The sequence below is a fragment of the Haliotis rufescens genome, unplaced genomic scaffold (genome assembly GCF_023055435.1).
Source record: "Haliotis rufescens isolate VD_foot unplaced genomic scaffold, xgHalRufe1.0.p SCAF_6, whole genome shotgun sequence".
Taxonomy (NCBI): Eukaryota; Metazoa; Mollusca; class Gastropoda; order Lepetellida; family Haliotidae; genus Haliotis; species Haliotis rufescens.
The window spans coordinates 5625333-5652144 of NW_025964334.1; the positions used below are offsets into that span (position 1 = coordinate 5625333).

Below are 26812 nucleotides of genomic sequence, written 5' to 3' on the forward strand. Positions count from 1 at the left end.
GGATCAGATTTAAATATCCTATTTGCCTCATAGTTTATTCTGTCATCGATCCCAGTTGCGTGGATCGATGCTCATGATATTAATCACTGGATTGTCTGGTCCAGACTCGATTATTTACAGACCGCCGTCATATAGCTGGATTATTGCTGAGTGCGGCGTTAATCAATAAACAAACCAAACAAAAAATACATATTTGTTCGGTCACTGACTGAAAACATACAATTCTCTCCTCTCATATATCTCAGGACACACAACAGGGCCTGGGAACAAATTCTCCTGTTGTAAAATCTAAGGAAAGATTATAATATTCTGGAACAAATTAAAATTTTATTCCAATGTATTATTTTACATGCTTCATATGCAGAAAATAAGTCACAAAAACACTGAAAGTCACAGAAAAACACATACGAGAATGTTTTTTTAACATTGAATAATATGTGATCAGCTCGGGTGCATACGACGCTTCATGCCATACATGCTTTCACTTGTAATATTTAAATGTTTAAGAATGAGCGTCTGCTGTACTAAAGGTATTGCGACAGTACACACTTACACAACTGTCCTTCACTGTGAACACACAATGCCATTTAGAAAGTGGTCAAATGTAACACATGTTATAATTGGGATATATTTTCTCAGTAAAGTACAGATTCTCGTACTTTTTTGGGTCGAGTCCTGTCCGGGGGCTGTGCCGCTATTTAATTCTCCAACGAAGAAAAAAATATTTTATGTGGCTAGTTACGGGTAGTATATTTTCATACCCCTTTAACACCAATATATTTATGCTGTACATACTGTGATATATTTTAAGTCTCTCGTAACCCTTAACGGGTGGCTCACTTTTATGCCCTTTTATATGTATCTATGTAATTATTTTTGTGAGGTGAGACTCAAATAAAACAATCTGTCTGTCTGTCTGTGCCAATTTACACTTGGACGAGAGTTTGATCTCTGACTTTGAGCGCTGGCGATTAGATGCCCCAATCTGGCAGTGTGGGGCCGAATCCCTGAATCCAAAAAAGTACGAGAATCTGTACTTGACTGAGAAAGTGTTATCCCAAATATAACATTTGTTACCCTACACTGAGGTACACAATTCGCTGGGACAACAGCATACATCACGCCCTGGGCGGTTCGCACCGCGGCAACACCCAGCCTTTGATCACAGAGTTGTAAACCACCCGCCTACACCAACAAACATCTCAAAATGATTATATCATAGACTTATACAGTACTTATTGACACAGTTGCACCTCGCGAGCGCAATTTACCTACGTTTAGGGGGCATTCCACTCCTCCGTACCAATATAACCTTAGTGTTCTCTAGGGCGTTTTATTGGGCGGTGTCTCTTTTATCTGGCGAACGTGTTGATATAGCGGGATATACGACAGTTTATCATGAGTTATTAAGCAATCGTTCATACGATAAGCTAAAGCTTATCCGATCAAGCCTTTTCACACCTTCGAGACAAAATGGTTGATCCATTTTTGCCTCAGGACCGTTATGTTCGTACGCATCGTGTGATCTTGGTCGGAAATAATTTTCTCAAACGCGCCGAAATTCTAACATCGTCACGTGATAATTTGAAATCCGAATCATGTTTCTGATTCCCACGTGCTGCGGTACTGGTTTCCAAACAACATTCATTACCTAACAAAAGACTTTAGAGTATAATAACAGCGGATGTTACGTGTTTCGCTTGACCTTTCACACGCCATCGCGAGCGAGCTCTCTTTACACTACCTGGCTTACACCGATCTGTGACCATACCACCCCTACCCTCCTCCCCCCAACCCCACCCCCGAACCTCTCGCCCTGTCACCTTTCCCTGTGTCCCATCTGACGCACAGCGACCCTCCTCGAACGGCGGGCGTTTAACAGCCTCGAGGAAAGCAGTATTCATTCCCTCCCTTTCATCCTTCACGGGCTAAAACACAAATGCCATTTAATGCTGACTGGCTATATGGTGTATATTAACCGATATGTTGTTAATACAGGTTATTTGGCGTTATGCTCCATTTTCCCACGACCTCCCTACCCTGAAAGTGTTAGCGATACGTCATCTATCGATCAGCGGATTCAGATAACAGAGTTTTAATAGAACTACACAGTGTCTGCTTCCTCAAGCCGCTACTGAAAGATCGATACGAAAAAACTTCTCACCGTACTTTTTTTCCCAATGTCAAAAGGTGTAATGTTAAGTCGCCCGTGGATCTATTCAGAGGTGTGATTAATTTCATACGGGTTAAAATAACCAATAAAAATGCATATTTGGAAAAAATGACAGGATCGAACGGTTCAAACAAAGTTGTACGAACTTGCGAGTTGACACTAGGCTTTTGTATGGCACGCAGGTTGGGGATGATAATGTCCAACATTACACTACGTTTAACCGTGGGAGCATTTTTGTAAAACATATTTTTTTAATATTTTCTTTTTTAATTTCAATATCTCGAGATGTTACTCTTTAAGGCACGTGTGGGAAATCTTTTTTAACTGTTAAATCGTTAAATAAACGAACAAATGTTGTACTTAGATGCAACATATTTATTTAACAGTATTTACCTGAAAGAGATACAATCAATATAATCATCTCTAAATTAGCTTTCTATGTTAACTTTCAGAAATTAAAATATTTTATATCGCCAATTTGCTGCGATTTTCCAAACGGCTTCTTATCAGTCAATATTCGACTAACACCCAAAACGCATCAATCTGTTTCAGCAAATCTGAACGGAGAAAGAGATTTCTTGAACAGTTTTACAATGTTAATGGCATCAAAGTTTTAAACGTCAATATTGTTACTTGATCTTCATATACATAATTAATTTCGTATGTATACTACATATTTTTAGCCATAGCTAAAAATACAGATATTTAAAAAAAAATACAACTATGAGTATCAATTTAAAAAAATTAATTAAAATGGTCCAGCCTCGATTATTTACAGACCGCCGTCATATAGCTGGAATATTGCTGAGTGCGGCGTTAAACAAGAAACAGACCCACATACAGCTTGTCTTTGAGGTCTGATGTATAAGAGTGAGTGAGTTGGTTTAACGCCGCTTTTAACAGTATTCCAGGTATATCACGGAGTGTCAGCTTAATGTGGGAGGAAAGCCCGAAGTGATGCAGGTCTCAGATGTTTACCACTTCGGTGAAACCCACGAGCACGGGTATGGTGCTGACAAACCTAGAAACATAATCGGTGCGAACCGGGATTCGAACCCACGATCATAGGCCTCAGATGACTGGGCTTGTTTTGCGCACACCTTGGACAATTATTGACGCTTTTTTATCTGAATATAACATATTCTTTACAAACTTCCGCTTGACGTTGACACGTGTGTACAGAGCATAACTTTAGTTTTGTCTCCACTCACCATAAGTTTCCATTTGCACGACCATTCATAGAGACAATTTACTCATTTCCGCAAATTAACTTTGTTGCAATTAAGGTATGGATCGACCCTTTGATGTTCTGGGGGGGGGGGGGGGGGGGGGTGGGGGGTGGGGGGGGATATTAACGAAAAGAAATTGCTTGAAAAAACATAATTATGTGCCTGACAAATGAGATGAAAGGAAGTTGTCTGCCACAAAATATACTTTGTTGCACGATGTTTTATTAAAACAAGTATATAATGGCTCAAAGTTTTAATTAATACATATCTGATTTAGCAGATGTGGTTCAAAAGAGATCTTGTCTCCATACAAAATCTCCCCGGGCCTCCCTCCCCTATAATATCAAATAGTCGGCCCCTATATAGTGCAGGGGCGGTCGGGTAGCTTAGTGGTTAGAGCGTTCGCTCGTCACGCCGAAGACCCGGGTTCGATTCCCGACGTGGGTACAATGTGTGAAGCCCATTTCTGGTGTGTTCCGCCTTGGTATTGCTGGAATACTGCTGAAAGCGGCGTAAAATCAAACTCACTCACTCACCTAAATAGTGCTTATAGTATTTTGACTGTAACACTGTTTATAAGTACTAGTCGACAGGGCGCTGTGCATCTTGTGTATTGTATTGTGGTGTGCCGTCTATTTTTTTTCTTGTATACACGTGGACACTTGAACACATTAGGTTTCTGCCTTTCTCTTTTGTATTCAACATAAAAACTGTATTGACAACGGTATAAAGATATATACCAAACTGTTCTTGTTAATGCCACAATTTAGCTTCTTCGTACACATTCAAAAGCCTTACGCAGGACAACAAAACATGCGTAAATAGACATTTTTTATAGTTTTCGATCGTGTACTATTTGCGGGAGTGTCTCCAGATGGTCTTGCCAGGAACGTCCTCTGTGGAACCCATTCTGGAATGGGGGTTAGCAGTTGTTTACTTCAGCTAGTTGTTGATCCTGTCACTAAGAATTATATTATAATATATATATTGTATGTGTCTCGCCTCTGTACTTGGATAGCTATCCAGGATCTCCAACCTCAGGATCTCCAACCCAGGATCTGCACCCTCAGGATCCCCACCCTCAGGATCCCCACCCCAGGATCTCCACCCCCAGGATCTCCACCCTCAGGATCCCCACCCCAGGATCCCAACCCCCAGGATCTCAAACCTCAGGATCTCCACCCCCAGGATCTCCACCCCCAGGATCTCCACCCTCAGGATCCCCCCCAGGATCTCCACCCTCAGGATCTCCACCCTCAGGATCCCCACCCCAGGATCTCCACCCTCAGGATCCCCACCCCAGGATCTCCACCCCAGGATCTCCACCCTCAGGATCCCCACCCCAGGATCTCCACCCCAAGGATTTCCACCCCCAGGATCTGCACCCTCAGGATCTCCACCCCAGGATCTCCACCCTCAGGATCCCCACCCCCAGGATCCCCACCCCAGGATCTGCACCCTCAGGATCTCCACCCCAAGGATCTCCACCCCCAGGATCTCCACCACCAGGATCCCCACCCCAGGATCTGCACCCTCAGGATCTCCACCCCAAGGATCTCCACCCCCAGGATCTCCACCCCCAGGATCCCCACCCCAGGATCTCCACCCCAGGATCTCCACCCTCAGGATCCCCACCCCAGGATCTCCACCCCCAGGATCTCCACCCCCAGGATCTCCACCCCAGGATCCCCACCCCAGGATCTCCACCCTCAGGATCCCCACCCCAGGATCTCCACCCTCAGGATCCCCACCCCAAGGATCTCCACCCTCAGGATCTCCACCCCAGGATCCCCACCCCAGGATCTCCATCCTCAGGATCTCCACCCTCAGGATCTCCACCCTCAGGATCTCCACCCCCAGGATCTCCACCCTCAGGATCTCCACCCTCAGGATCCCCACCCCAGGATCTCCACCCTCAGGATCCCCACCCCAGGATCTCCACCCCAGGATCCCCACCCTCAGGATCTCCACCCTCAGGATCTCCACCCTCAGGATCCCCACCCCAGGATCTCCACCCTCAGGATCTCCACCCCAGGATCTCCACCCTCAGGATCCCCACCCCAGGATCTCCACCCCCAGGATCCCCACCCCCAGGATCTCCAACCTCAGGATCCCCACCCCAGGATCTCCACCCTCAGGATCTCCACCCCAGGATCTCCACCCTCAGGATCCCCACCCCAGGATCTCCACCCCCAGGATCCCCACCCCCAGGATCTCCAACCTCAGGATCTCCATCCTCAGGATCTCCCCCCCCCCCCCCAGGATCTCCACCCTCAGGATCCCCACCCCCAGGATCTCCAACCTCAGGATCTCCATCCTCAGGATCTCCCCCCCCCCCCCAGGATCTCCACCCTCAGGATCCCCACCCCAGGATCTCCACCCTCAGGATCTCCACCCCAGGATCTCCACCCTCAGGATCCCCACCCCAGGATCTCCACCCCCAGGATCCCCACCCCCAGGATCTCCAACCTCAGGATCCCCACCCCAGGATCTCCACCCTCAGGATCTCCACCCCAGGATCTCCACCCTCAGGATCCCCACCCCAGGATCTCCACCCCCAGGATCCCCACCCCCAGGATCTCCAACCTCAGGATCTCCATCCTCAGGATCTCCATCCTCAGGATCTCCCCCCCCCCCCCCAGGATCTCCACCCTCAGGATCCCCACCCCCAGGATCTCCAACCTCAGGATCTCCATCCTCAGGATCTCCCCCCCCCCCCCCCCCCAGGATCTCCACCCTCAGGATCCCCACCCCAGGATCTCCACCCTCAGGATCCCCACCCCAGGATCTCCACCCCAGGATCCCCACCCTCAGGATCTCCACCCTCAGGATCTCCACCCTCAGGATCCCCACCCCAGGATCTCCACCCTCAGGATCTCCACCCCAGGATCTCCACCCTCAGGATCCCCACCCCAGGATCTCCACCCCCAGGATCCCCACCCCCAGGATCTCCAACCTCAGGATCCCCACCCCAGGATCTCCACCCCAGGATCTCCACCCCCAGGATCTCCACCCTCAGGATCCCCACCCCAGGATCCCAACCCCCAGGATCTCAAACCTCAGGATCTCCACCCCCAGGATCTCCACCCCCAGGATCTCCACCCTCAGGATCCCCCCCAGGATCTCCACCCTCAGGATCTCCACCCTCAGGATCCCCACCCCAGGATCTCCACCCTCAGGATCCCCACCCCAGGATCTCTACCCCAGGATCTCCACCCTCAGGATCCCCACCCCAGGATCTCCACCCCAAGGATCTCCACCCCCAGGATCTGCACCCTCAGGATCTCCACCCCAGGATCTCCACCCTCAGGATCCCCACCCCCAGGATCCCCACCCCAGGATCTGCACCCTCAGGATCCCCACCCCAAGGATCTCCACCCCCAGGATCTCCACCACCAGGATCCCCACCCCAGGATCTCCACCCTCAGGATCTCCACCCCAGGATCTCCACCCTCAGGATCTCCACCCCAGGATCTCCACCCTCAGGATCCCCACCCCAGGATCTCCACCCCCAGGATCCCCACCCCCAGGATCTCCAACCTCAGGATCCCCACCCCAGGATCTCCACCCCAGGATCTCCACCCCCAGGATCTCCACCCTCAGGATCCCCACCCCAGGATCCCAACCCCCAGGATCTCAAACCTCAGGATCTCCACCCCCAGGATCTCCACCCCCAGGATCTCCACCCTCAGGATCCCCCCCAGGATCTCCACCCTCAGGATCTCCACCCTCAGGATCCCCACCCCAGGATCTCCACCCTCAGGATCCCCACCCCAGGATCTCCACCCCAGGATCTCCACCCTCAGGATCCCCACCCCAGGATCTCCACCCCAAGGATCTCCACCCCCAGGATCTGCACCCTCAGGATCTCCACCCCAGGATCTCCACCCTCAGGATCCCCACCCCCAGGATCCCCACCCCAGGATCTGCACCCTCAGGATCTCCACCCCAAGGATCTCCACCCCCAGGATCTCCACCACCAGGATCCCCACCCCAGGATCTCCACCCTCAGGATCTCCACCCCAGGATCTCCACCCTCAGGATCCCCACCCCAGGATCTCCACCCCCAGGATCCCCACCCCCAGGATCTCCAACCTCAGGATCTCCATCCTCAGGATCTCCATCCTCGGGATCTCCCCCCCCCCCCCCCCAGGATCTCCACCCTCAGGATCCCCACCCCCAGGATCTCCAACCTCAGGATCTCCATCCTCAGGATCACCCCCCCCCCCCCCCCAGGATCTCCACCCTCAGGATCCCCACCCCAGGATCTCCACCCTCAGGATCCCCACCCCAGGATCTCCACCCCAGGATCCCCACCCTCAGGATCTCCACCCTCAGGATCTCCACCCTCAGGATCCCCACCCCAGGATCTCCACCCTCAGGATCTCCACCCCAGGATCTCCACCCTCAGGATCCCCACCCCAGGATCTCCACCCCCAGGATCCCCACCCCCAGGATCTCCAACCTCAGGATCCCCACCCCAGGATCTCCACCCTCAGGATCTCCACCCCAGGATCTCCACCCTCAGGATCCCCACCCCAGGATCTCCACCCCCAGGATCCCCACCCCCAGGATCTCCAACCTCAGGATCTCCATCCTCAGGATCTCCATCCTCAGGATCTCCCCCCCCCCACCCCAGGATCTCCACCCCCAGGATCCCCACCCCCAGGATCTCCACCCTCAGGATCCCCACCCCAGGATCTCCACCCTCAGGATCTCCACCCCAGGATCTCCACCCTCAGGATCCCCACCCCAGGATCTCCACCCCCAGGATCCCCACCCCCAGGATCTCCAACCTCAGGATCTCCATCCTCAGGATCTCCCCCCCCCCCCCAGGATCTCCACCCTCAGGATCCCCACCCCCAGGATCTCCACCCTCAGGATCTCCATCCTCAGGATCTCCCCCCCCCCCCCCCCCAGTATCTCCACCCTCAGGATCCCAACCCCCAGGATCTCCACCCTCAGGATCTCCACCCCAGGATCTCCACCCTCAGGATCTCCACCCTCAGGATCTCCACCCCAGGATCTCCACCCTCAGGATCTCCACCCTCAGGATCCCCACCCCAGGATCTCCACAATCAGGATCCCCGTCCCAGGATCTCCACCCCAGGATCCCCACCCTCAGGATCTCCACCCTCAGGATCTCCACCCTCAGGATCCCCACCCCAGGATCTACACCCTCAGGATCTCCACCCCAGGATCTCCACCCTCAGGATCCCCACCCCAGGATCTCCACCCCCAGGATCCCCACCCCCAGGATCTCCAACCTCAGGATCTCCATCCTCAGGATCTCCCCCCCCAGGATCTCCACCCTCAGGATCCCCACCCCAGGATCTGCACCCTCAGGATCTCCACCCCAGGATCCCCACCCTCCGGATCTCTACCCCCGGATATGGGAAGAAGAGTATCCATACAATAATTATGTTGACAGGTGTTTTCAGAGCTGTGATTACACATAGCATAACTGTGAATGGCGTTCACACCGCTATAATCGTGTTGTTTTTTTGTTTTGGAAGCTCTCTCAATTGAACAGGCATCTTCCACACGTGTGGGGTATATATAAGTATTTGTCTTTCCCCTTGGCAGGTGATTTAGTTGTTAGTTACACTTTCTAATTGAACAAAGGAATACCAGTCACTGTTATGTATGTTGTTATTCTTCACGGTGGTCCAGCTTAAATCGATGTTATTTCAAAATGCAGACATGTCTCATTTGCAGGCACTCCTTAAAATGTCAACACTTTAATAAACTGACGGGAAACAGAATCGAAGTACGCGTCCAGGTTTGATGTTCAAAATAAAAAAAACCCAGGTAATTGTTATTCGATGTATTTCATAAGGGTTGTGTTTTGGGTCGTAAGTTTACTATATTTCGGCGGCTGTTTTCAGCCTGGTAACGTTTTGATAACGTAATATTTTGGTCAAATCCAAATTTCTAGTGTACACTTTTTTCAACCCGCCAGTCTACTTCAGATTGGATGTTTTTAACGCCTGGTGCTTTGCTGATTTATACGGAAGCCTTTTAGGGCCATGTGTTTTTTTAATGTTTTTCGATACTATGTTGAAATTTCAAGAAACTAAGTTGAAATTTCAAGATACTAAGTTGATATTTCAAGATAGTATCTTGAATTTTCAAAATACTATCTTGAAATTTCAAGATACAGAAGTTGAAATTTCAAGATACAGAAGTTGAAATTTCAAGATACAGAAGTTGAAATTTCAAGATACAGAAGTTGAAATTTCAAGATACTATTTTGACATTTCAACTTAGTATCTTGAAATTTCCACTTCTGTATCTTGAAATTTCAAGACTATCTTGAAATTTCAACTTAGTATCTTGAAATTTCCACTTCTGTATCTTGAAATTTCAACTTAGTATCTTGAAATTTCCATTTCTGTATCTTGAAATTTCAACTTAGTTTCTTGAAATTTCAACTTAGGATCTTGAAATTTCAAGATAGTATCGAAGATTTTTTTTAAAAACTAAATGGCCCTAAAAGGCTTCCGTAGATTTTTTCACTACCTATATTTGCTAACTTTGCTGAGGTCTGGTTTAAGACATCATGGATATATGTCCCCCTGGGAGATCTCGGGAATCCATACAAGTATTATTTTGACAGGTGCTAACAAAGCATAACTGTGAATGGCGTTCACAGTTTCTTTTGTCCTAAATGCTTACAACCATGTTGTTCAGGCACCTTCCACACGTGTGGGGTATATATAAAGTATTTGTCTTTCCACTTGACAGCTGATTTAGTTGTTAGTTACACTTTCTAATTGAACAAAGGAATACCAGTCACTGTTATGTATGTTGTTATTCTTCACGATGGTCCCCTTTGAATCGATGTTATTTCAAAATGCAGACATGACATGTGCAGGCGATGTTATTTGGCCTTATTACCTACCAGATGAATCATTCGTTCGTCAAAATCACTGACTATTGAGCTACAAAATTATTTCCCCGGACGCAAAATTACAGTTTTGATAAAAAATGTTTTCTCACACGAACCCTTAATTCCTTTTGGTAGTGCAGTGTTCAATAAAGTATGCACGTGTTTTCTGATAAATTGTTCTCCGACTTCGCATCTTTGACTCAAACTAAAAGGTCAAGAAGCAAGTTATTGAAATTTACAAAGATACACCTATAAGTTACGCGGGTAAAACTCGTAGATGTATCATTCCCAGGGAGTTGAGATTGCAAGTTACTTCGGCTAACTTACTTAAATTGGGAATTTAACATGCGCTTTCCGACATATGCGTATTTCATGCATTGGCCCGCCAGGCCATTTAGTGATTGGTCGAAAAGGGTATGTCCGAAAAGGTGAGGCTTTTAGGGTTGCTTACTTAATTTTGGAGACAAAAATTGGAATTTTGAAATATGCCATGCAGAAGGTGAGTGGGGTGGTGGGGGGGACTAAGAGAGTTTTTGTTAGGTTGTGTGGCGGTGTGTTTTTATAGGTTTAGAATTTTAGAGTTATTTATAGCTTGTTTGTTGTAGTTTTTAGATGCGGCCGAGTAGGCCTATTTCGTCTGTGGAAAGAATATTGAACTATCATTTTTTGCAATCCTGGAGAAGTTCAATATTATCGAGTTCAAGAGGTTTCTATTATAAATATCTTTAAAAAATGCCATTTTTTTAAAACTATCTCTCTCTACCTAAATCTGTTTATTACCCGCTCTTAATATTTCGCACGAATAACCACAATTTACCAGTCGAGACTGGCCACTGGAATAATGTACCCAGAGAACAACGTCTCTGTTCACTCTGTAACTCCCCAGCAATAGCAGATGAATTCCATTATATATTCCGATGTCGAGCTTTTGATAACAAAAGACTTGCGCTTATTCCTAGAAGATATTTAACTTGGTCAAATGTGTTTTCATTAAAAAGCCTATTTTCAACGACCAAACTAAACGAGCTAAAACGTCTATCAAAATATGTATTATTTGTATTTACCACTTTGAATGCTAAATCTAAATCCACACAGCCTTCTTGATGTACAGATTATATTTATATCTGTACTTTATGTATGCTCTTGTACTGCCGTCGGTGGTCTATGGAGAAATAAAGAATCTGAATCTGAATTAGATAGATGCCTAGTGCTTTATAGGTTTGTAAGGGGTTTAGTAGCGTTGTTAGTGTCATTTGTTTGTTGCAGTTTAGTGTGGATTAGAGTGTTGTTCTGTGTTGCTGGTAATTTGTGCAATTTAGTATTACGTATTCATGAGTTTCTATTACTTCTGTAAAAATAATCATTATTCATATTTTTAAATAGTATAGAAGTTGAAACAGTAGTAGCGATCAGTGAAGATTCGGGTTAGAATGATCTTCAGCTTTGTGTTTATTGTTTAACGCCGCACTCAGCAATCTTCCAGCTATATATAACGGAAGTCTTTAAAAAATCGATTCTGGACCAGACAATCCAGTAATTGATATCATGAGCGTCGATCTACGCAAGTGGGATACTGTGACAGGCATCAGCCATGATCTTCGGCAACCCATGTTTGAGGTAAGAGATGACAAACGGGATGGGTGGTCAGGCTCGCTGACTTGGTTGATGTATGTCATGGTGTCCCAATAGCGGAGGTCGATGCTCATACTGTCAACTACTATCAGTCGTCATGACGCCGAGTTCGACCCGTGCTCGATTTCCTAAATGGGTACAATGTGTGAAACCTATTACAGGACTCAGCCGCCGTGATATTGCCAGATTGTTGCAAAACACGGCGTAAAACCGTACTCACTCACTCAATAAAGTCTTACACAGATGTGTATTTAGAGTACAGATGACGTCTATATATCTCATTTATATGTAAATTCCTATATGACACTGCTCCTAGGTTGCAAGTACAAATGATGAATATTCATGAGAGTCGCCAGTACAAGTGAGATAACTCTCCTCTCAGACTGAGCTCCACTTCTTGTAAAAAGATTAAGAAAATCCCCCAGACATGCCATTTTGTTTGTCATACACTCCTGGTACCATTTTGGTCAATAATGATGTCAACCCAGCACGCATTGTCAAAGGTGGCTTGTTAATTTCAATATCGCACTCTGAGTACTATTAACGTCAGCCGGGAAAGGAGAAATTTCAAGGGTCCAACGAAGCAATAGACTCCAGGTCATTCCAGAATGGCATGTCAACTCCGACATAAGTCTCTCAGACCAAAATCATAACTTGATGGTCAAACTTGTCAATGACATGGACACAGAAGGTCAGTTTGTAATTCCCGAGAGTCACGTGCCACGCGCTAGCCGGACGGCGTGACACTTGCTCCCGCCAGATCGCACCTGATCGGTCGTGGCTGTCAAACGTTGATCGATAATCTTCGTAACGCAGTGACAATGGCCCGCGAAGACTGGCCACTTGAACTGACCGGTCCAGCAAGACGTAAAGTATCTTAACTATCTTGACAATAGCCCAAACACATGTCGCTGGACCGAATGCGTGACCAGTACCGTTGTTGCCATTATAAACTTGCTTACACATCGCGGAGTGATTATGGGAACAGTTTTATGAGTGTTCTGACTATAGTTTAACTATTGTAGAAGGGTGAATGCGCTTCGCACGAATTTAACTAGCTGGCTGGCACTTTCATTGATGGCTCAGCGTGATCATTCATTAAAAGCCTGTAAACTTGCGTGATGGAAACAATCTAAGTGTCACGTGAACAATAGAGTAGGTAATTACCTAAATTGAAGAGAGCCTTGACAAGTGACGGGATATAGATAACGGGCTTGGTCTTCAACCAACAGGTGGATACATAAACACATGCTCGTGTTGACACATCGCAGCAGACCACGTCGCTGAATATTAAGAGGTTGAATACTATAAAATACACACGTTTTAACTCGAAGGATAAGCCAGATTAACATTTAAAATAACCACCATGCCATTAACCATGCCAGATTGAATTTATGTTTGCTTTACTGAACTTTTGGGGATTGTGAAATAAACCTGCATGTGCATTGTCTATTGATAGATACAATGTATGTAAGTTAGTATGACGATACACAGGAACTTCGGGGTACAAAAGGCCTACCCAAAAATCACAAACACGATATGGAGAGCATTATTATATTTGCTTTAACAACCAAATCTGAATGTAACCATTTGAGCCAAAGTGCTTACAAAATGTCATCAGGTGTTAAAAAAAAAAGGAGGGGGGGGGGGGGGGGGTGACCGCACCAATAACCCCCACCCCTAGATCCGTAACTAATCCATCATTTAATCAACATTTGGGCGATGGTATAGCCTAGTGGTTAAAGTGTTCGCTCGTCACGCTGACGACCCGGGTTCGATTCCCCACATGGGTACAATGTGTGAAGCCCATTTCTGGTGTCCCCCGCCGTGATATTGCTGGAATATTGCTAAAAGTGACGTAACATCAAACTCACTCAACCTAAATAGTGCTTATAACATTTTGACTGTAACACTTTTTATAAGTACTAGCCGACAGGGAGCTGTGTACATCGTGTATTGTATTCACTTCAACAACATCTATGTTCACACGGGTACAGCATGATGCAGGTCTAAGACGTTTACCAGTTTGGTGAAGCCCATGAGCATGGGTATGGTGCTTACAAACCTAGAAACGTAATAGGGGCGAACCGGGATTCCAACCAACGATTATAGGTTTCTGGCGTGCCCAAAGGACGCAAATCTGTACATCGAACTGCGGCGCCTTAGACGACTGAGCCACCTGTGACCGCTGTGTCTCTGTATATATGCATATGCGCATACATCTGTGTGTGTTTATATATATGAATAAGCATGATTTGAAAAAGTTTTAGTACGTATTTGGACGTCGTTTATAACGTACACAAGGGTATTAGTAGTTGTATTTGCTGACCACTATTATCCTTATTTGGTATATCTTTCTAGACTAACATTTAGTCTCTGAAATGAACATATCGTACATAAAAAAACAGTTGTTCAGTTATCTTAATAAAAATATAATAAAAAGGAGCCCAGTGACTCTCTTCATTTTCAGATACTGCAGTGATCTAGACTTGCCAAACATTATAGACTTGCATGGGCTAGTTTTGATATATATTTGTATCAGGGTCTGTAAGACAGACTAATCTGTCTCTTATTGCATGCTTTTGAGTGATGATTGTACATCATATATTATTGAACACGTTTCTTTAACTTTAGTTTGTGTATAAATGTTGAAACTTTTATTTTATTTTATTTATTTATTTATTTATTTATTTATTTATTTATTTATTTATTTATTTATTTATTTTTTATTTTATTTTATTTTATTTTATTTTATTTTATTTTTTTATTTTTTTTTATATTTAATTTCAGTGATTCACTCATTCGTTAATCCCAACGGTATCTCGTCTGCAATAGGGAGATTCACTGTAAATAGTTCATGTAAGGCGCGAGAGCGTACCGCGAGATATGCAGCCACTGCGGTTACCCTTTAACATAAAACGATAACCTCGCTTAACTCTTTGACATTATATTTTTGTTGCTCTATAAGAATTATTCGTTTTATAAACGTCTGATTTACATGCATGTACTTTAACTAAGAAAAGCGTAATGGTGTTTAACCGGTTTGCCGACATTTTAAGAGACAAACAAAAGATGTAATTTTTTGGGGACACAAACCCGCTTGCGTATTCGTTTCCGATGACAAACATTGTCAGTCTGAATGTGAGCTTCCTTTAAAGCAAAAGCGTTTTTTTGCATTTCAAATTTACCAAGCGTGGCATTTTGTACCCAATCGCAAGATGTCTAAAGCAACGGGTGTTAATGAACCACAGGTTTTTCTTTCCCACTTGAACGATGTAAGAAAGTTAAATTGGACATGCGTTTTATTTTCTAATAATAAGCCGATCAATCGAAGTTCTACACGCGAATTGTATTTTAAGTTTGAATTATTCCAATTTGTAAAGTCAGATGTGAAAGATAGCGTTGACAAAGAGCGGCTTTCAAGATTCCTAACGCTTGCGGAGTTAAGCTTGACAGGTGAGTTGCAACAATTTACCAGTCCTGTACTTTGTCTCTAATTATCAGAAAAAGTTTAGCAGGTAACTCAGACGGGTTTGTTTAGTGTGTGTAACGTAGCAGAGTGTCATTGCGATGTGTCGAGCGGGTGCCCTTCGGAAACCAACAATCTGTTAACATTCGTTGAAAAACTTCATCATGACCATGGTATCTGAGGAGAAATTAGCGTCGCGCGGAAATTATCTTGGCTTGACTAAACTGTAAATCGTAGAGGGAAAAAAAACAAGGAAAATTTGGGAGCGCAAATCACAAAAATCGCGACAGTTGTTGAGAGTATGTGTGCTTGGCGACAGCCGGCTAGATGACAATGGTGGAAGTTGTTAAACGAACACTCGCTCCTCGCTTCGCGAGTCTTTCCCACGCGACCGGCAATCTTTATCACACCTGATAGCTCCCGTTTACTGACGCATATCCCTGCGCCAGGTCAATAAACACCAAATACCATTGCATCGAAATAAATAAATGCAGCATACACCTTATGGAATATGTATACGTCTTAAATTGTAGTTGTGAAAAATATTGGCGTGATTAGGAGACAACATCACCTATTTACATGCGAACTCTTTTCTCTGCGCGGAATGATATCAGACCGCTGTGCGGTTCGGCTGCTCTATATATAGCACAGTGACTTCATTCGAATCAAACACATGTATTCTAGTGTGGTTGGAGCATATTGGAAGCTTTATTTTGCTGCACGGATCTAATTGACAGTTATGAAGGTACGTATTTTTTTCCTTCCAACTCTGATAATGTTTGCCTCAAATGTCTCCTCTTCGTCTGCGTGTTTTATGTCATAATACCTTTGCATATAAAATCACATATCGGTCAGAGCGCGAGCAGATGTTTGCTTCGCTATTTTGCCTGTTCCGGGTTGTTGGTCGTGAGACCGAGCCAAATGCCATTGATCATATGACACTATTCCGTGATAATACGTGCTTGTATTTACGAATTAATGCTATACACAAAAGTTTCCATATATAATTCCGTTTTGTGGATTTTATACCATTTCTACCACAGCCCTACCTATTGCTAGAATGAACATATGTTTCTCTGGAAATTCCCCCGTATTTGTGCCTATATGTTTACAGATGGTTGGGTCGAGTGACAAAACTCCCAATATGTCTATGTCGTTTAAATTAATAAAATAATCATGAAAAAGTGTCAAGCTGGTATTTAATTGACAAATCATTTTGTTAATACCATATGTCAATTATTTATGTAATGGATGAGATCATCTTCATGAAATGTCAATTTTTATTTTTTCAAAACTACCAGGAAACAAAGCTGAATTTGTAGGTTAATTTACAAAGTATATATTTTTGGAAGTAACTTTTACTGCTGAAAGTTGTTAATTGTGAGTGACAAGCCGAGCCCATCTGGGATGTTTCCTGGGTTTGTCATAGAAAGGGTGTTACCATACGTAACGTTTAATCCTTGTATTAGTGACAACTGCGGACAAAACTGAATGAAACTTGTTAGCTACAATAAGTTTATCAAGAAAACAATAAATATTTACCTTGAATTATATTTAGAACAGATATTATTGCATGTGTTCGTTGCCATATGGTGGCTCGGCCATCAGCTTAGTCATGTGATTGATCGTGTTTACATTTGACACGCATAGGAACGGTGTTTGACATGTACACAGTTTTGCAAATTCCTACCGTTTTTTATCATTTAAGTAATATTTGTAACTCATGACGTTTCTACATGCCGGTGATAAGAGAGCAGACGACAAGGATTAGTTTTCGCGCCACCATATGGTGCAGACGATTAGTTGGTCATGTGACCTCAGTCGAATGCCCCGCGAGTCAGGACACGAAATATTACGCGCGCTTTTCCCACATGGCGTTGGTCGAGTATGGAGTTTAGTGAGTTTTAAACTAGTTGTGTACAAACCATCTTTTTCACATTTTCTTTATATAATTAATTAATGTGCTTTTCAAAGGAGTGTTTAATTATAATTTCGTCATATTTTTTAACCGTTTCAACTATTTACATCACTAAACGGCATGCTGCATTTTATTGATTGTAATTATTTTTTTTATATTAAAAATAAAAATAAACACTTTTTCATTTTATGCCTGTGAGTGTTTTGAATATCAGTGATGCATACAATGCTTTCGTGGCTTAGCATACAGATTCCTAATCTTGTATATTTTTATGTAATCGAGCTTGCTTCCTCCTAGCCCTGACTAGCCCTGACGGTTATCAGTATAACAGCATACTTTGAACTTGAAGACGCCAATAACGAATGTCGTAGTTTATGAATTCTTGAGAATGTCGGTCTCAACCCGAGGGCCATGTCATTATGAGGTCTTCATTAACCCTCACCCCCAGGCTGACACTGTCTCGCACCCCCGGGGTCGTGTAGCAACAACACATGGCGCATGTACCACCCTGCGGTTTCTACTTAGACCAAACATAATTGTCCCCAGCGTCTTCACCTCAAGGTTAGAAGGTCCTACACCGCCTCATCCATAATGTCACATTTGCATGTCCCTGTCTCGTATCTTTCTCGCACGATGGTTTATCTTTAGGCAACTGGTCGTGATGGAGGGATCGCACCGCGGAGCCTTCATGGGGAGTAGTTAGTTGTTGTGATATAAATCACTGTGATAAAGGTAGCTTTCTCGCCGGCCTTTATCTACCTGCCTTTAGCTTGTGAGATGACTGGCCATCTGATACGACAGTACGGCCTAATGAAGAGTTTAATGGCTCGCTGCGCCTGCGTAGGGGTCACGTGGAAACTAACTCAGTAACTTACGGAGGTCTTCAAGATATATACGGAGTTGCTGTTATCGTCCGACCTTTAGGAGGGCACGTGGATTTGTTCGGCTTTGTGACAAGGTCAAAATAAATTTACTCCCTCGGGCTTTCATGAGCTTTGATATATACCCCCAGTCCTCTAACGATTAACGTGAATCACTCACTGGAAAATCTGGCGTTCCCCCCGCCGGAGTAAGGCGAAACCCTGCCTGTAATTGACGCTGTATGACAATGGGACTTTGTACCGTTAATTTTACGTTTCACTCGAAGGTCAGTTCAGCTCCAGTGAATCCAGCCCGCTCTCTTCTTTGCCAGTTATCAGTTATCTCCCCTTGATAAAAAGTAATCCCCAATAAACAGGTTTAATAACTCACAACGGGATGTGTAATCCATCTTTCCAGCCGATACCTATCTCACTCAACTCTGATTACAAGATTTTTTGTTCCTCCGACATACCAAGCGTTGCTGGGTAGCAAGCGTCTTCAGGGTAATAATCTGTCATATGAAACATGTCCACGTGGGAATAAGTGGCTTTATTATCGGTATTGTTATTTATGAATGCATGTTATTTATCATTGTTATGCCGTATGACACTGCTCACCCGAAATTCACTAAATCACAATAACTCGTCCTGACTTGGAGCCGTTATCATTCTGAACTCGCACCTGTACATGCTTCAAAATGACTCATGTCGACATTGTCGCTGGATCTATTCATGTAGGCTATCAGGGTCTTGTCATTTGACTCGATTGTAACGGTCATATGACTGGAAACGCCTAAACTCGGTCAACCATCCGGCAGACCCGTCTAGAAGTGTTAAGTCTTGAGTGCGTAGCCCAGTGGTTAAAGCGGTTGTTCGTTATGCCGAGGACCTGGTTCGATTCCAAACATATACAATGTGTGAAACCAATTTCTGACATCAATCGCTGTGGTATGACTTCAATATTATTAAAAGCGTCGTTAAATCAAATCGATCTCCAGTAGCACATGCATCCTCCCGAGGAAAGAGTGAGTGAGTATGGTTTTACGCCGCTTTTAGCAATATCACGGCGGGGGACACCGGAAATGGGCTTCACACATTGTACCCATGTCGGGAGTCGAACCCGGGTCTTGGGCGTGACGCCCGAGGCAAGAGATTTAACTGAGTGGAAACTGAACTTTTTGAGCCAGTTAACTCTATTGCCACGGGAAGATGCACATGTTGATGAAGCTAGGGTTTGCGTGGTCACAATGGCATCTCGACATCGCTGTTAAACTTATAATACTTATATTTATGTTAAGTTATTAATATTTAACCCACAAAACGCAGACATCTAGCTGTATGGGACGTCATAGTGCGTCAAAAGTGCAGACCGGTCAGAGTCGCTGGTCGACTCATATATATATATATATATGTATATATATATATATATATATATATTTGAATTGGTTATATAATTTACTCAACGTGCGTTATTTGAGTATTTGAGCACCCAGGCTGTCAATATTGCTCATGTCACTTTTCTTTATCTTCAGATGGCTCGCCTAACCTCAGTACCAAGCACCTGCTCACAGTCCCAGATTGCGGCCAGAAAGACCTTGAAGCTGCACATCAAGAGGATCAGAGATCGCGAATATTCCAAGCTCCGGGCACTTGTCCCCTCAGTCGCTGATAAGAAGAAGGTCTCAAAGGTACGTAAAGTGTCTTCATTGTCGTAATGACGCGCTGGAAACACCATCGCGAGACCCTATAATAGCACTGTTGATGTATTTGTAATGTTCCGCCTTATTTGCCTCACAGGTGGAGGTAATTGAAGAAGCAGTGCGTTATATCGAGGAACTCCAAGATGCCCTTCTCGAGAGATTTCGACAAAAACATGGTGAGTACACAAATTTGATTATGGGGTATAATGTTCGAGAGATTTACGGGTTAAATACAGTGAGTCGTGATCTTGAAATTCAGAGCAGTTAAAAAAGGCAATTCAAATATCAGCGAACAATCCTCTCTATTCCATTTGGGTAATGCAATACACCTTAGTTCTCCGTCTGATGCATTTACCAACAAGGTTAATGTATTTCGTACCCAATACGTCGTAAGGTATCTACAGGCGAAACGGTTAACCAGTGTCGTTGACAGTTATTTACATAAACATTACCGTGTAAGGGCTAGGGTTGATAATAGGAGAAGCAAACAACTCCTCAAGACAGCTGTTACAGAGGACCTACAGTGACACTTTAACCATCAGCCAAGAACCCTTCGGTTACATCCTTTTCTAGAAGCGTCATCGCCAGATTATATGTCATGTAAAACAACATGTAGGAAAGTTAAGCTTGGCGGTGTGGTATCGTACACCCTTGTATTCGATGGAGTGATGCATCCAGCAATCCCGGGATTGAAAGTGTTCTTTAATGGCACAGACCGCCCACCGTGTCGGGTGTCCGCCATTGCTACGTGAACAGGGTGCCTGAGAAGGTTTGGGTGACATCCAACAGTTGTCCTCTGACCTGACTCGTCGTGACGGTCACGTGAAGGGCATGTAAGGGAAATATGTTTAGAAACTAAGTAAAACTGGATCCGCTGAATGTGTGTGTCTTCAGTCTCTTGTGTTAGGCGTAGGGCGGTTGCGTGAGCTGAACGCTGATTTTTATGGGGAGATTACATAACAGATGAACCACAAGCAGACAGTTTTTGGGCATCGTGTTAGATTCAACAGACAATTTCGTAATATCGCTGACATGACTGTCGTTTTAAACTTTCCTTCCATTTCGCACTGATTTATTGGATCCCTGGACTAGTTCAGGGAGAACATTTTTCATTTATTTAATCTCTTTTGACCTTGTTGGGTAACAGATTGACATCTCCCAGTCAATAAAACCTAAAAGATTGCTGCCATTCTATTCAAATCTCCCTATAAAATTCACCCAAACATTGTAATAGGATCCAATTGTCAATTGAAACAGGCAACCGTATTCTTTAGCTCGGTATTGTAATACCTGACTTTCCCACACAGTCCCACACCGAAACACGGTCCCCGCAATGGAACGTAATTGGCCATCTGTTGCATCCGGTCCACTCGAGCGCGTCTGTGCTCCTCCGCTAGCTGTCTTCTACCTGTCCCCCTCTGCTATATGTTGCAATCTAAGGGCCTTGGGTGACCGTGGGAACGCGGGAGAGAGATCTGGGAAGACATACCACTGCGGCAGATGTCGCCAAATACCTTTGTTGCCCCTTTGATCTCTTGACTTGCCACAGCCCAAAAACGTTGCTTTCAAATATTTGAAATTAAGTCAACTTTTTTATTTGTGATTTAAGACGTCACCTATGATATCATCTTATATAAAATGGATTTATGCAGTCATGAAAACCTTTGAAACTTCGGGCATGTATTATGTGGTCGTATATTGTCGTAAAACTAGTGCGTTAACATTTAACGTACAAAACATTGAGGTATTACATAAAACGTCCCAAAGTGTTTTCATGTTTATGTTGTTTACGTGTAACCCGGTAGTTTCCAAACTGTGATTAAGATTTATTTTTAAAAATAGGTGAGTCCAGGTGTTAAAATTGGGTTTACATAAAACATTGCCTTGATGGCAGGTAAAGGCACCGTGTAGGGCGTTGATTACAAATTCACACACCTGAGTGACACCTGCCTGGTAAAAATGTTGCGATCGTTGATTAATTAACCTGAACTCATCAACGCCATCCATTGACATGACGACGCGCTTCATAACTGTCGGCAGGATGGATTATTTTATTAAGTACCAGGTGACAACCGCTTCGTTACTGTAACGAGTATCGCCGGTCAATAGCCGGACGTCCCTCTCATGACGTCACCTCGACAGATGCCTGCATGTCAGCAAGGTCATCAATGGTCAAGCGCTTATGGGACTCCTGACAGTGGTCTAATTGTGTCCAGTTGAGCATATGGTCAAGCAGTGTTGACATGATACTCGACCGAGCCCCTATTGACACTGATTGATGACTGCTTGGACATTGTTGTCGAAATCGTACAACGGGTTTTCTGTTGTCCTGCTGTTTCCGTAATCATTCGACTAGGTGTCATCCTGCACGTGCTATCTAACCCGGTCACTCGTGGTTTGTCAAATATTTGACGTTTGTTTGATTATGTTAGGGTCAATGTATCCAAATTCTACAGATATCCACACAAGATCCAAATATTTGGGCAATCCCACAGTATATTGAGAAATTCAACCCACACTCACTCACAAACGCCATTGTTTGAAATGTGTGAAGCCCATTTCTGGTGTCCTCCGCCGTGATATTACTGGAATATTGCTTAAAGCGACGTAAAACTATACTCACTCACTCACTCAGCTTTGCTCGGGAAAACAACTCAAGTTCAGTGCAGATGATCAGGGCGCTTCAAACACTTTCTACGATTAAACTACCACGTCTCCGTTCGTACCGACTTAATTCGTGATTTGCACCTTCTACAGCCATACCTCTGTCATGAGATACACAGATGTTTCTCGACCCCCGACTCTCTCCGATTAATTTCCGTCACGGAAACAGCCGAGTTGGAGATTTGCGGCAGGTGGTCAGCCCTCCCGAGTGCGAACCGTGACAGCGCGTGGCGTTGTGTCCATGGCAGTCGCGTGACACGTGCGGACCGCACATCGCGTGACAGCATTTTGCCAGATGCGGTCATCACGAGTAAGGGATATTCGGCCCTGTCACGTCCCGCTGACGCTCATTTGACAGTTTCGTAAATGTCAATTTCCCGAAGGCCGCTCCAACCGTCTGTTCAAAATTCACCAAAGTTATTCATTAAGCTGTCGACAACTCTAATGACGATTTCTGATTTCTGCGTGGAAGTCTGTTCTTTCGGACATGATCATAACACTAAATCATGCCAATTTGGACACAACCCAGCCAGAGGTCATTGACACTTGGTGGTGTAATGACAGCCGACATTCTGATCTAGCGAGTAAACTTACTTGGAATTCTAATCATGGCTCATGCTAAAAGGTCCTATTTGGAGTTTCGTTCAGCGAAATGTGACGAGCTTTCTAAATGAACTAGCACACCTATGAAAATAGACCTACTCTCATTTTTTCAGGCGTGTCTTAATTAACCTGAGAAAATAGTTCAGAGCTCAGCTGTGGCCACGGGGCCATTCAGAGAATACAATAATACCCCGAAAATAGACCGGCAACACCCTAGGGCCGTTCACAAATATTTGTATACCTGCGCCCGGCTATCAGAACAAGCGGCCATGCACAAAAAAATGTTCCGTGTTTTTATTGTAGGTGCGAGAAATTGATTTCTTAAAAGGTTTTACTTGTTCCCAATAAAGCGTGCTAAGCCGCCAATATTGAGACGATTGCTCATTTGGGGATTTCACCCACAATTCAAATGGGGAGTTATGCCTGTGTTGACGATTCGGGTTGTATACAAAATCGGTGGACTGAGTTAAAACGAATTAGCGTCACGCATGCCACGTGAATTTTGGATAATAAAACGAATAATTCCATCATCTTGGATCGAAAGCCTTTTTGTAGTTCATTTCCGAATAGACGTGAATTTCGTATTATGATCATGACTCATCCAGATTTGATAATGTCACCTTTTACCATTTGCTTACAACTAGTTAACTGAATGACACACATTTTCACATTAATTTTCAATATGTCTGCTCGCATTTTAGAGCCATTAATAACGCTTCGGTTCTCGTTTTGCTTCTTTGGGGAAATAATTCATGATGGGTTTCCATTAAATTCACCATCTACGACATGAAAAGAAGCTTCAAAAGTATTAAGAACAGGTTTCGTGTCACCCTACTTAACATTTATGGTTATAATAATGATGTGAAAAAGCTGTTATATTCTCCTCTACTTCCACTTCTCACATTTGTACACATGAGGGAAACGGGTCATTTATTCAGCAACATCAATCAGTACACTACACGTGGAATGGCCACGCCACGTCAACCGGGAAACACACCGTGTCCCATTTTAACCTGCTGCATGAATGTCTTATACATGGATTAAACAACTCGAGTTAAAAAAGACATCATATTCACTGAATCAAAAAACAATCAAGAGAATGAACTCCGGGAAACCATTACTTTTAACCCAATCGTGACCACTGCTACTGCTGCACGACTGGTTCTGAATACCTTGAACGAGGCCCATGACTAATGATGAATCTCTTCCCGCAGGCTCACATGGCGACGAGTTAGCAGAGGAGACGATGAAGAACTTCGTTATGCAGCTGATGCCCGAGTCTCCCAAATCCTCATCCCTTGTTAACTTTGAGAAGCGCCAGAGCAGACCTAGCTTCCTGGTCATGAAGAGAAGAAAAGGTTCCCACTAGGAGGTATGTTATTCACACTATACACAGGCTGGGTTCATATACTTGTATGGAGAGGGTGCTTAGCTAGTCTCAATTTGGATTTTTAGTTCAACAAATACATCCCTTATGTGTAAACCAACAGTGATTGGTCGATTTGCTATTTACGAGTTTTATCAAAAATGGAATTTAATGTTCCATAAAAGTAAACATGGTTAGACAGTCATAGTTCAGAGCCCCGTTTTACAAAGCGATCGTGATGCTAGGACTGTCTTAAGTTCTAAACGTTCACATGGACTTACTACAAGCGTAGCGATACGATCACGTTTTGAAAACGTGTTGATCATCGCGTTTATCTGGAACTCTGGAGTTCTTATACTCTCAATGTATTAGCAACAGTTGTCACGGATTGATTTTAAAGTTAGAATATTCTCCATTACTTATGATGTTTGTTTTTGTTATTTCAGCTCTCTCGCCTGTATATACTAGAAGCCTGACTGTGATACTTGATGGTGCTAACGAAGCAAGGATCTTGCTCAACTTCAACTCCATACACATGTTCAAGACAGACAGAAATACAGACAGACGACACATCTCATCACACATCTCCCATCCATCATCACCTCGTCAAGGTCATGGGGTCAGAGGTCATTGCAGCCATGACGTCACTTTACACAAACCATGATGATCAAACTGTCATTTCACCTCAAAGGTAAGGATCGTTATGATGAGCACAATAACAAACGTTCATAGAAATACCAGTAAAGTTATGATACATATGTCAGTCAGGATTTTAATGGCATGCCAAAAATACTTGGACTCTTTTATTGTGTCTCTGTGCAGAGGTTCGTCTTTTGTATGCTAATATGCATACGTACAGACACACAGGGGTCAACTGAAATACTTTTAAGTGCCGCCTCTAACCAGATTCACTCACTGTTTTGGAATTAATTAGTTGTAATTGCGATGATGATTCTATTTATGCTAAATTTTAAATGTTTCCTTTTTTCCTTTTTAGCTTAATCGGAAGAGAATGCTAGACTGGGCTCTGTCTTGTCAAGCAATACCTGAACATCATTGGCCGCCTTCAACCTTGTTCCGGGATGTGATTGGCTGAAATCCCCACCCCATCGCACAAGCCTTTGGTGTCCTACCAACGACCCACTCACGAACATATTTACCATTTTTCAGCATCTCTGTGTACTACATACAAGTACGACTGAACTGCGTTGTGAAGAGTGATTTTAAGTGATTCTGTAGGCTCCATCAACATTTTATTGGAATACGACTGAACATGGTGATGAACACACGTGTTTTAGTCAACCGCGGCTTCACTACCTTAAACTGTCAATACAACTTCTACAGATATATTTTACATTTCTTGTTATGTAATTGTTAATCTACCTTCTGTTGACGCTATGTTAAGTTGCTGTCTTCTGTACCACATGAACAAGTTGGACCTTGCACTCAACGTATATTATGATTTCATGTTGTCACACTGACTGCTTTTCCGTTTGTTTTGATATTGTGCCTGCTGTGTTCTTAATAAATTGTTTATATATCTGAAATAATCACGTCTACATTCTTTCCTCAATCATCAGGGGAGGTTGGGTAGCCTAGTGGTTAAAGCTTTCGCTCGTCACGTTGAAGACCCGGTTCGACATGGGTACAATGTGTGTAGCCCATTTCTGATGTCCTCCGCCCTGATATTGCTGGAATATTGCAAAAGGCGGCGTAAAACCATACTTACTCACTTTCCTCAATCATCTGGGGATAGGTAGCCCAGTAGTCTAAGGCATCGCAATTCACCGTGTAGAGTTGCGTCCCTTCGGGTGGCAGGAGCCTATGATTATAGATTCGGGTACCTTCGTGCATCACTTCCACATTCTTCTCACACCAAACTGACCAGCTGTGAAAATACTGAACACTCACTCACTCAATCCTCGATCAGTTTCAACTTTTCGAGTCGCTCTATGGCAGATGTATTGCCCTTGTGGTGTAAAGGTTTAACTCGCTCCAATTATTACCAATTATGGATCCGAGGGGGGGGGGGGGGGGGGAGGAGGGGAGGCACATGGCAGAGAGTTGGGCTTTAGCCACTAACAGCGCGGCTTCAGCCACAGTACTGTACCACGGGATTTGAACACGGGTGTCACTTTGACGACAAGACTGCTTTAATATGGTACCACTCTGGTACTCTGTTTTTTTGCTGAGAAACTCATTTTGAGTCAAATAGGACCATGATTGAATCTGGTTTGCTTTGTTTGTCGTTTAACACCGCACTCAGCAGTAGTCCAGCTTTATGCCGGCGGTCTGTAAATAATCGC

At 44.3% G+C, this 26812-nt stretch overlaps 2 protein-coding genes across 2 annotated transcripts in view; both read left to right on the top strand.

The window, feature by feature from the left end:
• Positions 1-8821, top strand: part of LOC125374679 (nascent polypeptide-associated complex subunit alpha, muscle-specific form-like) — a 30408-nt gene extending 21587 nt beyond the window's left edge. The window contains exons 2-3 of the mRNA XM_048385891.1: positions 4444-4783; positions 4897-8821. Coding sequence (XP_048241848.1) covers positions 4444-4783; positions 4897-8821 — 4265 coding nt within the window. The remainder of the gene's footprint in view (positions 1-4443; positions 4784-4896) is intronic.
• A 7204-nt stretch (positions 8822-16025) lies between these two features.
• Positions 16026-26056, top strand: LOC124148811 (DNA-binding protein inhibitor ID-4-like). Its single transcript, XM_046520119.2, has 6 exons — positions 16026-16140; positions 19706-19861; positions 19971-20049; positions 24355-24512; positions 24953-25197; positions 25504-26056. Exons 1-4 carry the CDS (start codon positions 16135-16137, stop codon positions 24507-24509), a joined length of 396 nt encoding a protein of 131 aa, XP_046376075.1. The 5' UTR covers positions 16026-16134; the 3' UTR covers positions 24510-24512; positions 24953-25197; positions 25504-26056.
• Positions 26057-26812: the final 756 nt, after the last annotated feature.